Source organism: Lissotriton helveticus, chromosome 4_1 (assembly GCF_964261635.1).
Source record: "Lissotriton helveticus chromosome 4_1, aLisHel1.1, whole genome shotgun sequence".
In the NCBI taxonomy this organism is placed as follows: Eukaryota; Metazoa; Chordata; class Amphibia; order Caudata; family Salamandridae; genus Lissotriton; species Lissotriton helveticus.
In genome coordinates this window covers 650708175-650723422 of record NC_136063.1, presented here as the reverse complement: position 1 = coordinate 650723422, position 15248 = coordinate 650708175, and the positions used below count along the sequence as shown (strand labels likewise).

Here is a 15248-nt window from a genome sequence, read left to right as displayed (position 1 = left end):
GTCTCCTGCCTGACCCCAAGATGGCTTCCATAGTAGTTTCCTCCACGTTGTTTTACTTCCCTGGGACAACAGAAGGAGTCTGCACCCGATTGTCAGTAACGTGGCAACCCCGCATGCTAGGAGGGGCTGCGGTTACCGGCAGGTCAAGCTTGCCAACTGCACTGGACTGATTACACGAGGATTGCAGGGACACCACAGAAGGCGTTCCACCTTTAATGGAGCTCCAGTCCAGAGCTGGAGTATCTCCAAACCCCATCCCCTGTTATGGGAAGAGCTGGTTTAGCAGGAGCAACTCAGATTGCTGGACGTGCCGGCAGCGCTGCTTGGCGGAGAAATACTTCAAAAAGGGGGTGGTGATGGACAGAGTATCTGAGTTAATCAGACACCCGACAGGCGTCGTATTTCTCCGCCAAGCAGCGCTGCCGGCACGTCCAGCAATCTGAGTTGCTCCTGCTAAACCAGCTCTTCCCATAACAGGGGATGGGGTTTGGAGATACTCCAGCTCTGGACTGGAGCTCCATTAAAGGTGGAACGCCTTCTGTGGTGTCCCTGCTATACTCGTGTAATCAGTCCAGTGCAGTTGGCAAGCTTGACCTGCCGGTAACCGCAGCCCCTCCTAGCATGCGGGGTTGCCACGTTACTGACAATCTGGTGCAGACTCCTTCTGTGCGATCACCCTCGCTGTGGCGGCCCATCCTGGCATACATGGTGGCCAATCTCGGAGGACACAAGTCTCACACTACGGACCCAAAAACTTGCAGCAATGGCCCCCTCTGCAACAATGGGTCACTGTGGCACAGTTGTGCATGCCTGATGCTTCCTGGATTGCACTCCACCAACTGCTTAGATCATGGCGGCCCTATTCTGGCATATGGGTGTCACCCGACTGTTCCTACAAACAGGCAGTGACCTGATTGGTGCACAGCCATTGTCCTAACATGTGTACAGGCCCTTTCCTTGTGATTGATCACTAAATCAACAAGCATTTGCAATGCAATAGGTCTCGCATTTACGCAAGTTTGAGCTATTGGCATTGTAAATGACAATGCCATTTATTTCTGTTTTGGTTTTTAAGACATAAATAAAAGGCATTGACATTTACAATGCCAATAGCGTAAACTTGTGTAAATGTGAGACTGCAATGCAGTGCCGGACTGGCCGTAGCGGGCACCGGGCATGTCCTGGTGGGCCGCCTGGCTGGGGGCCTATTTTGGGCCCCTGTGGGGCCAATTCTATCACAATGCCGTTTGTGCAGCACAGCTGCAATATCGGCTCATGGGACAAAATCGGCAGAAACTGGCCCTGACAAACAGCTCGGCCGCAACCCCCAAACCCCTGGGGGGCCAGCAGAGCACTTTTCCAGGGCCAGTTTTGGTTCCCAGTCTGGCCCTGCTTCAATGACATTAAAAGGTTCCCAAAAGAGCATTTTTACTCTGCCCCCAAAACGAACAACTAAATTACTTTTGGAAGGCAGCACACATTTGAAATAAGGCTACGGAAACAGGAAACCAATGGCTGTACAGGAGTTTCACCAATAAACAATAATTGAAAAAAGTTAAACCCAAGTCACCAAAGGGAAAACCAAAAAGCTAATTATTTGTAACAAAAGACTGCAACACTACACAAATAATATTAGCAATGCACAGAGTTCAGCATCCCAAAATATTGACATGTTTAAATTTCCCACCGATTCATGAGAAAACAATCTATTTTCAAAAAGCTTCCTCAATTAACTTTTTTCCACAACATGCTGTAGAAGAAACACCTTCTGTCTCTCGTACCGTTTTTCTGCACCTCGCGCCCTCTAAAAAGAGAGACGAGGAGAGAGACAAGTGACGTGCATGCACCACCAGACTCTAAGGGCCAAATTGCCAAAATTGCTAAAACGTTCCCAAAACAATTTACATTTCAACCAACTGATGGAAACATGTCTTATATAGGTATTGCTCGGAAGGGGCAAATGTTGATTCCAAATGCCAATGCACGAGGGGAAAGATTATTTGGTTCTGTGCCAGTACATTCAGCGACATCAGGAGCTAGTTTCTGAGTGTGTCCCTTGGAAAAGACCAAGCCTCTCTGCAGGCCTCATAAAAGTTACTGCAAATGGGCTGGAGTTTTAAACCCTTCCCACACTCTCTTTAAATTATACGTGCGCCATCCTCGCCAGAAAAATCATCTCCAGAAACGGATAGTTTAGAAAGTGTCTCCAGGACACGCGTGGCACCAAAAGGGGCGAAAACATTCACCTACAATGGAGACACCGTAATAAAAAATAAAAAAAATTTAGAAAGGGAAAAATGCCCAGCTTTTACATTCCAGGATATAAAAGAAATATGCATCAAGATGTGTAATGTTTCCCTGCAGTACTGTGATTTAAAAATGAAAGCATCGCTTTACCTGTCGGCCGGTCCTTGCAGTCTCCCAGTGTGTGGCGAGGGTGTCTGACAGAACCCTCTGCCCTCAATGAGAGTGGCGTAACTCGGCACGGGGCTGGCACGGCGGCAGCAGGGCGGGGGTCTGTGGTTGGGGCAAGGGGGGCGGGGGTCTGTGGTTCTGTGGCAAGGGGACTACGAGAGATGTCAGTGTCGGGCCCGTGCACAGCCCGACAGGGTATGAGGAGGTGTGAAGACCCCTCAGTCCCGCCTGGGATCCCTGGAGCTCTGCCTGAAACTGAACTGCAAGTCTCGACTTGTCCTCAGCACATGGTGCACCGGGATCCTTTACACAGCGTGCACAACCGGTGGGCACCGGCAGCAGCTCAAGAATGAGGGGCGGGAATGTGAGGCATGCAGCGGGGATGGGGCCGGGAGGAGGGTGCACCCAAGGGATGTGCAGCATCAAATTAAACTTAACGGGCAGAAAGCAGATGCTGTACACAATTTAAAATGACCCGCATTAAAAGAACAAGACTTTAGAATGACGGTAAGTGGGGCTTGGGGGGGGCGCTTGTATGTATGCGGCGGCTTGGGGGGGAGGGGGACCTTGTATGTATGCGGCGGCGGCCGGGGGGGGGGGCTCTTCTATGTATGCGGCGGCGGGGGGGGTATGAGCGCTTCGATGTATGCGGCGGCGGGCCGGGGGGGCTCTTCTATGTATGCGGCGGCAGGGGTGGGGGGGGGGGTATGAGCGCTTTGATGTATGCGGCGGGGGAGTAGGGGGGGTGCGCGCGCGCGCGCGCGTGTGCCTTCCTGCCTGCGTGTGCATGTATGTGTTTAGGGAATCTGTGCCAGGGGACGTGCACGGCGCCGTGCTGGGCGTGCGCGCCCACGAGGTCAAATCTTGGCCAGAAAAAGCTTGTGACAGTCTGCTGTCCACATTCCCCCAAAAGTAACTACATAAGTTGTCTCGCATAGACAGCAAAAGCTTTGCTTTTGCTTTCGTCTAGCGAGACCTAAAAAGCAGCCTTTTGAAGTTTTAGGGAGTTTACCTTCTGCCATTGTGTCCCACCCCCTCACAGGGATGCAGCAATACACAAATCTGTCTTGGGTGGGCAGTTCCTCTCCTCTTCATGCCTTAACCAGGCAGGCCTCGGCTTCCCAAAATGGAACTCTGGGTCCTCCATTTAATGTACCAATGCAGGCAAGACTTACTCACTGAACGTTCATAGCAGACTTACTATAAAGCACTATTCCCCCGATGTATTGTACCAATACCAGTACACATACATTCAGCACACACCTTCAGTCTGCGTGCACTGTTCAGCAATGAAGCTTTTCTATAGTGTACCAGGGTATGCTATTTGCAAACACACACTTTGCCAGCACCCATGCTCACCATGTGTGCTCTGCACGACACGGCACCCTTCATTTATTGTACTTCATGCAAGCACATTTACACTCAGCACATGCTTTTATTGTGCATGCACTTCACAGCACTACAATCTTTCATGTCATGTATACCTCACAGGTATTCATGCTCAGCACATGCACTAATCCCACATGTACTGCTCTCTCCCTCTACTGTACACTTCCCAGGCACACATGCAACCAGTGCAGTCCCTACTCCTGTGATGCGCTGGACTCCACCTACCTGATGTAGGCCAAGGGTGATCTAAGCACACAACAGCAGAACTTTTACAAAGGTGAGGTAGCATGTTGGCCCCACTCCAGCGACACTTGGTAAAAAGGGCTTGTTTACTAATGCTGCTCATTATATGGTATGATGTCACAACCACGCTTATGCTGCTTAATTACAGGTGAAGGCGGTAGCCTTCCACAACTATGAAGATAGAGCTTTGGGTGCCCGTCCTGGTTCAAGTAGATTGCAATGTGTGAGACAGGCCTATGTCTTGGCACAAACTCATGAACCGTGTTCGCCGATGACACAGAAATCAACATTAGGAATCCAGACAACAGTAAAGTTGGTCACTCAAGGAAGCGGTAAACGTTTTTAACCATGTACAGGACTTTTCCATCCCAACAGATTGCCATAGTTCAATTTATATTCCTTGGTGTCACAGTTGCAGCTTGCCGCAAAATGATGTGACCAAGATGATAATCAGTGGGTGTAATGTCAGATTTAGACACATTGCCATATGTGCTGATGAGGAGTAGTAGTCTAAGTGAAAGATATTCACATATTTGCATGATGGTGTCCGTATGGTAGACAGCAATAAAGTCTTAAGACACCTCCCCTTTTTGAGAGTCTTGGATATTTAGTGTCTGAAACCCTTTAGATGATTTTGCTTCAATATATGCCTGGTCAAGTGCAGAGAGGACAGGTGCAACACTCTAAGAGGCCTATAACCAGGCAACACCTATATCACCTTTGCAGCCAAAGGCAGTTCCTTCAAAATGTGCGATTGGCAAGATGGGCTTGGGAGAAATGGATGGGCTTTCCTGTAGTCCCTATGCCTCTGACGCACAAGAGGACTTGTTAACACTAGAAGGTGGGTGTAGACTTGTTTCAAATTTTGATTAAACTATAAAAGCGGACCAGGCAAGAACCCTGGTACCAACTAGGCAAGCCTGATCAATAGACCCACAAAGACTTCTGTCAGACTTAAAATGAGGAAAAGCATGTGTCATTGTCTTTAGCAGCGCTATATTGAAACTTTCTTACATATATGAAAAGCCATTCAAAGACGTCCACCTCGAATGTGCGTGCATCCGCAGAAGGCATTTTTAATGAATTTTCTTATAGCGTAAGAGGCTACTTTAGGTCTCGCATGCGCTACATAGGCAAAAATACCTTTTATTATTGGTACGGCTTTTCAGCCAAAAACGTGCACGCATTCCATTGCCTTCAATGGCAACACGTGCACGTGTGGCTATTCACTTGCAGGAGCGAGCGCCGCCATATGGTAGCAATTATCGCTCCTGCAAGTGAATCACGCAGCCCCCCCCCTCTGCTGCTGCGCGAGATTGTGCTTACTGCTTCCGAAGGTTTTTGGGGTAGTAGGCCTAAATCGCAGCGCTCCTTGCTGAGAAAGAGCCCTGGCTATGCAGTTACTTGTGCACATGTGGTAGCACCACTGTGACTCATAAATTCAAATTACTTTTAAAAGCTAGTCTTGATACATTTGGTCATTAGCCCCATGAAAAAAGGCGCAGAGGAATTTTCAACAGTGTGCTTTCAAAGAAAGCATCCAACGAAAGGCAGACATTCCTCAGTTCAGTGTTTATGCAGCTGCACAGTGATTACATTACACCAGCCCAGGTCCACATGTAGGAACAGTTCCTCTTTGCTGGTGTGCGGCGCATTTTCTAAGAAAGCGCAAGATCTCTGGTCTTTCTATTTTGCATTGCCCTTTGGCCCACTGTAGCGGGAAAGCATCAAAAGTCATACATGTGCTTCGACGTCTCCGGACGGGCATCGGTGGGACAGAGTGCTGCCGCTCACTGTATGAGGAACTCTGACAGCCTACCAGGAGGGATTACGGCTGTCAGCAGTTCCAAGAGTGCAAACAGTATGAAGAAGCTTCCACAGGATGGAAGGCCTTACCAGGATTAAAACTAGTGAGCTTCAGAACATAGCATTGGCAAGTGTTCAGCTCTCTGAGCCATCCTGCTGGCGTTTCAGATTTAAATATCTGCAACAGTCACTTCCTTAGTTGTCGAAGATTTCCCCGCAGCAAGCCACTTGCAATAAGATAATCTTGGATTCTTCAAGGTCCCTTCTTTAATTTTTTTTAAGAGAGATTGAATATAAAAAATATTCATCCTGCCTTTGGCGCAATCACATGATGTTTGTTTTTTTGATCCCTGGTGCGTTAATTATTTGTAACCAATGGGCGTACATTTCTATTTACTCAAATTCCTACCTGTGAGTCACGTATACCATGATCCTCCCTCGATCTCCGTGGGTCCCTCGTTTCTCCTTCGGTTCCACAACCACACTGTTCGCCTCCCTAAGCATGCCTTGAAGTACAAACACGCCACAGCAATACTGGTGCCCATTTTTAGGGGTGGTCGGAGTTATCTTCTTCCAGGCAAGCGTGTCCTGATAATATTTTAAATAAACGTTCTTTCCCAACTGAGGCGACATGCCACCGTGGTCACTGCCTTCAGCAGACTGAGCATGAAAAATTTGGCTGCAGGCAAGTTGTGGTGCTTCTTCCAGCCTCATTGGGAGCCCTCGCCTGCTTCCTCCAGGTCATTGGCTGTTTTTCGCTTCTTCATGTGGCCCAGGCAATCAGAACTTTGCTCCTCGTACCCAGGTAGTGTCGTTTGGCAACTGGGTTGTCCTACACTGACTCGCACAGCATATTTTCAGCTGATTTCCCCTTGTTTTCGCCAGCTCTGTTCTGTTGGTTTGCGCAAATTTTCCTCATGCTGATTAGCACAACTCTACTTAATGGCTGCATGCTTCAAGGTTTGCGTTGCTTTTGTTTACTCTGTGCGAGTGCTACTACGCGCACTCTTGTGGAGGTGAGATGGAGGGGACGTGCATGGGGACCAGACACACATAAGCCACAATGAACTACAACATAGCCAAAGGTTTTGGCTAAACACATAAGGTCCCAAAAGCGAGACCTATTGGCTATGCCAATGCTTGTTTGCATTGCTGCTGCAAGTGGCTCAACTACTACGACAAATATGTGGGGTAAAAATGAGCACCCTTGCCTTGTACCTCTTTTCATTCTGCATGGATCTGCTGTTTTCTGACCAGTGTGTACCCTGGTCGTCATCTCAGTATGGAGCAGTGATATCTATTGAACTAAAGACTCTCCGAAGGCCATGCTGTGGATCTCCTTCATATAATCGTTATTTGCTGAGTCAATGGCTTTTTGTAGACCAACCGAGATCACGGATGTGTGGAACAGGGCTCTTTGGGTGTTAGTTCCAATAGCAGGCTAGTCTCCCCAAGTTAGCTGAAGTATTTCTTCCTGGAACAAACCCATTGTGGCCCGCTTGTATCAGCTGGGGCATATGGTGTAGGATACAGTTTGTGACCATTTTCCTGTGGATTTTATAGTCTACATTTAACATAGACAATGCAGTGAAAGCCCCCTCTGATTCCGTCTTTTTTGGGAATAGGTTTAGACTGCTTTCCGATTTGTAAACAGTTGTGTAGAGGGTGTGGTCTAACGGCTAGGGCTGTCGACCTCAAATTTGATGAACCAGGTTTGAGTCTCGGCAAATATGCTCAACATCCAGTGATTCTGGTCAAATAACTTAATCTCCCCGTGCCTAGCAAAAATGAATGTGTCCTTGTGTAACCAACTGGTGCTCATGGATAGCGCTCTGATACCCGATACCTTCGAGTCATGTTCGCGCTATATTAAACTCTGGGGGGGGAAAAAGTGTGTACAATGTTGTGAGTTTGAGGCAGAGATATTAGCAGATATGTAAAATTTGGCAGGGAAAGCATCCGAATCTAGCGTTTTGCCATTTGGCAAGGCTGTGATTTCTACTTTAATTGTGTGTACATCTGTGGGAGCTTCGAAACCCTCTTTCCTTGAGTGAGGGTACCTGTAGGGTTGTCTTTCGGGTGTACTATTTAATGATTTGCTACTCGTCACCCTTTCAGCATCTTATGAAGTGTTGTAGTAGGATTGAAACTATTTATTGCACACTGTTTAAATTCTGTCCTTTCTTCTGCGTTTATTATAAGGGTGTGGTGCACTTTCCTCCTTTATAATTAGGCTTGGTCAAAACTGACATTACGCTTGCATAATTTGCTTAATTTGAGTTTTGCATTATGCTTCTTACGTGAAATTCCCAAAATATGCTATTACCCCACTTTGTATAATTATGCACCATTCTTGGTAAAAATTTACAGAGAATGACACAATCCGTGATAATATGAATGCGCGGGTACAGCAGAACAAGAGTGGCTCTTCACGGTGCTTATTGAAATGCATCCTCACACCAAAAATTGACGCAACTATGCATTTTGCGCTAAACTTTATAATTTAATGAACCCCTAGTCAGTTTTATCAAAAATCTCTTCATCACTCTCCATTTGTGTGCGAGTCGTACGTCTTGCAGTCTGTGTGTTTGAGCTTGTCTAGAGTCTGTGCATAATTTCCTTTGAATCATAATATTTCTTCCTGCAACTAGTCTGCAGTTAATCTCTAGCTCCTTCAGTAAACTCTCTTGTCTCAAATTCCATGTATATTTCTCGACAAACTCCGCGAGCAGTTGAGATTCTGTGACCTCTCATTACTACCTCAGGCTTTCTATTCCTCTACAGCACTAGAAACTGTGCCTTTGTTCTTGAAATATCTGTGTATTTCTGTTACTATGGTGTTCTCATGTACTGCATCTGCTACTACATTTTGAGGTCTCCACATAGGGATGGCAAATCTAGTCTGAGACTTCGGTGAACAAGCGCTCAACTGTTGAACGTTTCACTTCTGCCTCTTTTCTCTACATAATGGAGCTTGATGGCTAGTGCCAATTGTGCACTTTGTCACTGTGATTACATTTTTAAATTTGTTTTTATCTCCCTTTATGGCAGTCCTCAGACATTGGCCCCAGTAGAGTTAAAGGGAGCCCCACGTCCTCCATTTCCTCACCTTTGACAAGCAGTTTTCAGAAATGTTCTAAATTTTGTTTGTTTTTTGGTTTGTGAAGTCTATTTTATCCCTGTCTGATGGTCCTCCTAGAAAAGGTAAGGAAGTGATCATATTGATCACGAGAAAGAGCTTTATACGACCCATGAGCTCCAGGTTGTGTGGATCAGTAGAAGGCACTTTTTTTTTTATAATATAAAATCCAAAGTTGGGGACTTTACAAAGATATGGACATTCTCATACAAAGGAAAATGTTTCCTGTAGGAAAGGCTTTCAGCCTAATCAGACCTACCAAACTGAACATGGTGCTTCAGGGTCCTCTTAACAGGAAATGGAAAAGAGAACTGGGCTAACTTCCACTGTTGGGGTGTGATTGCGGAGTATGCGGTCTTAAAGGAACAGTGGCATTTTTTCCAACCTGTGAAGGCTGAAGTGTTCTACCTGTGTTGTCTGCTTTCTTCTGTTTTCCCCTGTTGCAAGTTTTAATATAGTGGGTATTTTTTCTTCTCAAAATTGGCTTACATTTTTGTCTAAGGAAAAATACACAAAAAGTGCCCACTATATCCTATAGACAGACTCCCAAAATGATACTTCATAAATAGCAATTTTTAAAAATAGAGAATTTTACATACGTGTGTAGTTGGACGTACTCTGGGACCATGCCCATTGGTGTGACTAGTCTGTGCTTGCAATTTTTATGAATGTTCTCTGCAGGAGAAATTGGGTTAAAAGTAGGTAAAGCCTCCATCCCGATCTTTCCCAGATGGGTGAGGCAGATTTCACATTCAGACGTTCTACAAATGCTTCTTTCTTTACATCTTAAGCTCTTTTCGATTAAAAATCCCAGAAGGGAAAGCACAATTTTACATTCAAATCTGGCCTCCCTCAATTTAAAGCTTAGCTCCTGATGTCTTCTAGGGTGGTGCTCTGAATTTGTACCGTCTCTATGTAAATAGTAAAACAGCAGACAAGCTCTATGAAGACGTGTGCTACTCAAAATGAACATTAATCTTTCATCTTCTAAGATTTTTTTCTTATTTTTATTAGGGTAAAGGCTGGGATTTAGTACTCTGCCAAATCAAGCACATTTCTGCAGTAAACATGTAGTCTTTATTTTATTGCACAGCAGGGCTTTAAGAAGGATGAAAATAGTGGGAGTGAGTAGTCTCTAAAAGGGGTGTAGCCTTATACATCTAACTAGGAATCCTTTCCAATATGTGTGGCTTATGTAAAAAGGGCATGGCTAACACCATTTAAACTAAAATCCTGTACTACCCATAGCATGCCACCTAAACAGTTTTGTACTACCGGTCTGAGCTTTTTGTTATTGCATCCAGACATGTCGCACAATATCTGACATAATATCTGAAGGACAAGGACAACCCTACTCGCATGGATCCAGGGCATAGTAAACAAGAAAAACAACAGTTCATGTTGGCAATTGTTAGAGGCACAATGGCAAAATAATCTCGGACGTAAAATGCCAAGCGAGAACCTTAATACAGACAATAATAAACAACCTAACACTTGTTTTGTATCAATACTAATGACTGTATTATAGATCATGTAAACTATGCTCAGTGTCCCAAGTGAAGAAAGAACCAGCAAAACATTTCATGTGCCTCCTTTCAATCAGGTAGGCTAAAGAATGGTCCGTAATGAATCTTAATCGACGGTGTTGCGAAAAAAATCATATATGGGGCGTAGTATCGCAGTGGTCATCTGGCCCAGGGTAATTCCCGCAAATAGCTTTACCATTCTGAAGGTACCCCCCTCCATTTCCATAAGGGTGACCGCTTCATGTTTCCACTGTGGTCCTGTCTCCTGCTAACACAAATCCATGTGGTTAGCATAATAGGAACTATCCCTTCCTGTCTGGGTGCATATTTTTCTCAACTACGCCCCAGTTTTGCGCAAGCTTTCTTCCTTCACTAAGGGTAAGTTCCCGAGATATTTATACCTGCCTATATATAATTATTTGGCTGGCCATACCTGATCCCCTGCCCTCCTTCTTTTTGTTTAGTACCCGTCTGCGTCCTATGTGAGTATGTACTCTCTGTTCACTTATTTGGTGTGCACGTCACCAACCATGGCAATTAGCTTTTCATTAGTTCTTCGGGTACGTCTCACACACATCTGGCCATTTTATATAGGTATTTTATGAACTCCTATTGAGTGAGCTCTCCATTATTTATTTCAGGTGACCCACATGAACAGTTTTTCTAGTTTACAATAACTGCCAACCAATAAGTTTGCAGATTGTTGTGAGGGTGGGGGAGCCCCCAGAATAGCTCTGGCCAATTTGCAATGAGGAGTATACAATGGTGGACTGCCAGTCCCCGCTATTTTGAAGTATTATTGGGCCTTCCAACTCCTAATCATTAATTAATGGATATTTGCTGATCATCAGGACCCAGCGTATGGAGTGGACCGGGCATCCATGGGCCGGGTTGGACACAAGGAATTTCTTCATGGAAAAATAGGTGCATGCCACACCATACACAGACAGTTTCTGAGGTGGAAGGGGAAACTTACCGGTTTGGCGACGCTTTGGTTCAGCGATCAACTGTCAGAGGTGTGGGGACTAGTGGGATGCCTGAAATGCAAGTTCATAGGCATTGGACATTTGGGAGATGTCTGGAGGAACTAAGCCTACATAAAATTGGAGGACTTATGTGGGGAGTACAATCTGGCCGAGTCTGAGCATTTACAGCTGGGGCATGCCCTGCACCGCAATCTGTGATAGGCCGAGCAGATACCAGAGTCCTCACCTCTAGAGGACCGGATAGTGACCAAGGCATTGACACATAGGGGAATGTTGCTGATTTATAGGAAGCTAATAAATAATTCCCCTACCTATGAGGCCCACTAAGGTCAGTATGGGAACAAGACCTGGGCGAGTTTGAGTAAGACGATTGGGCGGAAGCCCTCCATGGTCCACGGGAAATAGCTATCGGGGTGAGATTCAGACTGATCCAATTTAGAGTACTCCACAGGACTTACTACACACATACGTTATTCTATATAATCGGTAGGACGGAATCCCTGTTGTGCAGGAGATGATTTGGAACCTTCTTTCGTATTTTTTGGGACTATCCACGGGTGCGGGGATATTGGGCTACAGTGGCGGCAAAAATGGCAGTGTTACGGCGATGAAAGTCCCTCTTGATGCCAAATGGTTACTCCTGGGGATAAAGGGGGAGCCGGACTGTCCCAGGTACACAGATCTGGTTTAGACTAGCAGCTGGAGTTGTTAAATGAAATATAGCAAGAGCATGGGGGGGGGGGCACTGCCACGCCGGTAGAAACTGAGTGGGAGGCAGACCTTGATGGGTGCCAGAGGACGGAACAAGTTCTATATAAGGGGAGAGGCTGCCCCAAGAAATAGGAGAAGAATTACGGGGCACTGGGTGAATATAGGGAACAGGGTTGACCAGATGTTGAGGGTGGAACTCCAGGATAGGAGGGATAGTGAGGGAGGTATATGTAGGCTGTATTTGACTGGCTGTAAAAGTGCTGTTCCTGTGGGATTGGACATTATAGAAGAGCTTTCTGAGCTATCAAGACTCACTGGGTTTGTATTGCAAATTAACCATGTCATCATCACACAATGTGTGAAGCCTACGTTTTTGGTCTTCAATAAAAAGACTTTTAAAAAAAATAAAAAACCCAATAACTGACATACACCTGAAACAAGCCAGACCTATTGGCTATGTCAGTGCCTATTAGTAGTATCAGGTAAATTAGTACCAGAGTTACTTTGTTTTGCTTTGAATAATTAGAATTGAAAATGTTTAATTTCCGTCGGATCCGGAGGCATTCCTAGCACTTAACTTGCAAGCACCTCTCAAAGGCTGAAGCGTGATATCAAGCACTGGGGAACAATGCCGCTCACCCTACTGGGCAGAGCGGCTCTTTTCAAAATGATGGCCCTGGCCAGATTTGTATACACCCTGCATAACACGTCCTACGATACTCGTTTCCTGTTCAGGGAGGACCTAGCCTGGCCGCACATTATGTTCTGAATGGCTGCATCAGCCCAGCCTGTCTCAAGGTGGGGTGCAGTGGAAGTTTTTTATTGTATGAAGTTCTGTGAACATTTCCATTGGAACACTGTCTCTGCGTTAGAATTTTTCAGCAGACAATGAAACTGCAATACTGACAGGGCTCTGCTGCCATCTAGTGGCATACAATGGTAGGGAAGATTTCTTTCTGGTGGGATTTTACCAGTGAAACAGTTGAAATTGAAAACCGAATAGCCTAAGTATACGAGATGACCCCCCCCCCCCCTCTCATATGCAGTGCTTCAAATCATAAGCATTTTATAATGTGGAAAATGTCTTGTTTACTTGATTTTTTTTGGGTTTGTAAATCCCGCTTCCATTGTGCTTTTCCTTGAAAGTTCTACAATGTTAATTTAGGTTGTTTCCTTATTAACACTTCTTTAATTAGACGAGAATAAAGTGATATTGACAGTCTATTTGAAATGACAATTTCATGAAACATTTTTTTTTTTTAGAGTGCGGTTATGATGCAGAGGCGACGAGAAGGCGTGAAACCCACTATGCCAACAGCTGAAGAAAGGAAGATTATTTTGGAATCAATAGGAGAAGTGCCATACTGATAGCACTAGTTTCTTATGTAAATTAAAATGTTCTGGAATGCAACCATTTTAATATCTGCATTTAGACCCTCTAAAGAGTTTGGTACTTAGCTGTGGTTTAATGTAAAATTGATTTGACTGGGACAGTGCTTTGTAAAGTCCAACTTGCGAAAGAAATTAACAATGAAAGGAGCGTGCATTAAGCTACTTCATTACATGTTAAGTTATTATAGCTTAATGCACTTCACCTCAAATTTAGAACGGGTATGCCTAGTTTAGAGAAATTGTGATGCCAAATCCCACTCTTTCTATTTACCATAAATGTTTCTGGCTTGCCAAAAAGATTGTTAGTAATATATTGCACATTGTTATTGAAACTGAAGCTGCAAGCATGACCTGTAAAGGTTAGAGCCTTACTGTCAATTGATTTTTTATTAATATCACTTGACCACATGCTATCTTAATTTATATTAATTTAAAGGTAATGCTCAACATTGAGTGACCAAAGATTCTTATTGGGGTACTATTTGTTGTGACTTAGTGGGCAGAAATGAAAAAGAGAAGTGTAATTTAATAATCAACTTGACAGCAGGGATTGCAATTTTAAAGATGAATGGTCCATGTTTCTACTGCTGAGTAGCGGATGATTAAAAGCAGCCCCAGTTTAATATTCCTTATAAAAACTTCAATTTGAACCTACATCATTCTATATTGACAAAGTTGTGGTTGCTTTCTTGCACTGGGAAAGCCTAGTGCCCTCTTGTCCCCAGGGGAAGGAATTTCTTTGCCATTCAAAAATGTTGAGCTGGTGAGGGAACCCAGAAACATTATAAATACATTTTATTTCCAGTATGGTCCCATTCTAGCTCTTTGAGACATGAGTTAGAATATGTCCTAGGTTCAACACAAGACACACCACCCTGGATTTTAATGGGTCTCAGAAATGCTCAGGGTTACTAGGTTTTCCTGGATGATGGCTGACCCAGTTCCTGTATACTTAGGGAATCCCTCAGCAAGTTTGAATATAAAGTCATGTATTTGGCACTTGCCGGACATTCTACATAAGAAAATGTGCATGGATTCCTGTAAGCCACCCTACCCTGGATTCTTATGCTTTTCTTAAGTTTCTAAAGGGCTCAGGGGCAAATATACAAGCCCATTGTGCCAGTGCCACTTTTACGTCACTTTTTCCATGTTAAAAATGACTCAGAAGTGGCACAAGGGGCTTGTAAATCTGCCCCTTCAGTTTCTGCTAATTACGATTGACTGGGATGAGGCCTGAGTAATGACCAGTGGCTGAGATTAATTCAAGTTTTCTAGCCATGAATTATATATACACACACCCCCCCCTCTCTCTCTCTCTCTCTCTCGCTCTCTCTCTCTCTCTCTCGCTCTCGCTCTCGCTCCCTCACACTTCACTGCAACACTGGGTCTTGGGTTGCTAGTGTTCTGATTCAGGAAGGACCCTCCCTGGCAGTATGCTGGAATGTTCCTGTTGGAGCAGGGTCAAGACTGATTTGCATTTGGCTAGATCCAGACTGGGTTGGCATGATGTGCAAAATAATGATGGAATTGGATGAAGCCCTGAATAATTACTAGTGGCTGAGATGAATTCAAATATTCCCCAAAAAATGTACATATACTATGGTGCACTACACCCCTGTCATTAAAAAGAAAAGTTTCTGG

At 44.9% G+C, this 15248-nt stretch overlaps 1 protein-coding gene across 6 annotated transcripts in view; it reads left to right on the top strand.

Annotated features, from left to right (window-relative positions):
• The window catches only part of CHCHD7 (coiled-coil-helix-coiled-coil-helix domain containing 7), a 97298-nt gene extending 83242 nt beyond the window's left edge, over positions 1-14056 (top strand). For all 6 annotated transcript variants that reach the window (XR_013610537.1, XR_013610538.1, XM_078687285.1 and 3 more), the window contains one exon: positions 13479-14056. Coding sequence is in view for 4 of the 6 variants with exons in the window: in XM_078687285.1 (XP_078543411.1) it covers positions 13479-13583 (105 nt within the window). In the remaining 2 variants the exon portion in view is untranslated. The remainder of the gene's footprint in view (positions 1-13478) is intronic.
• Positions 14057-15248: the final 1192 nt, after the last annotated feature.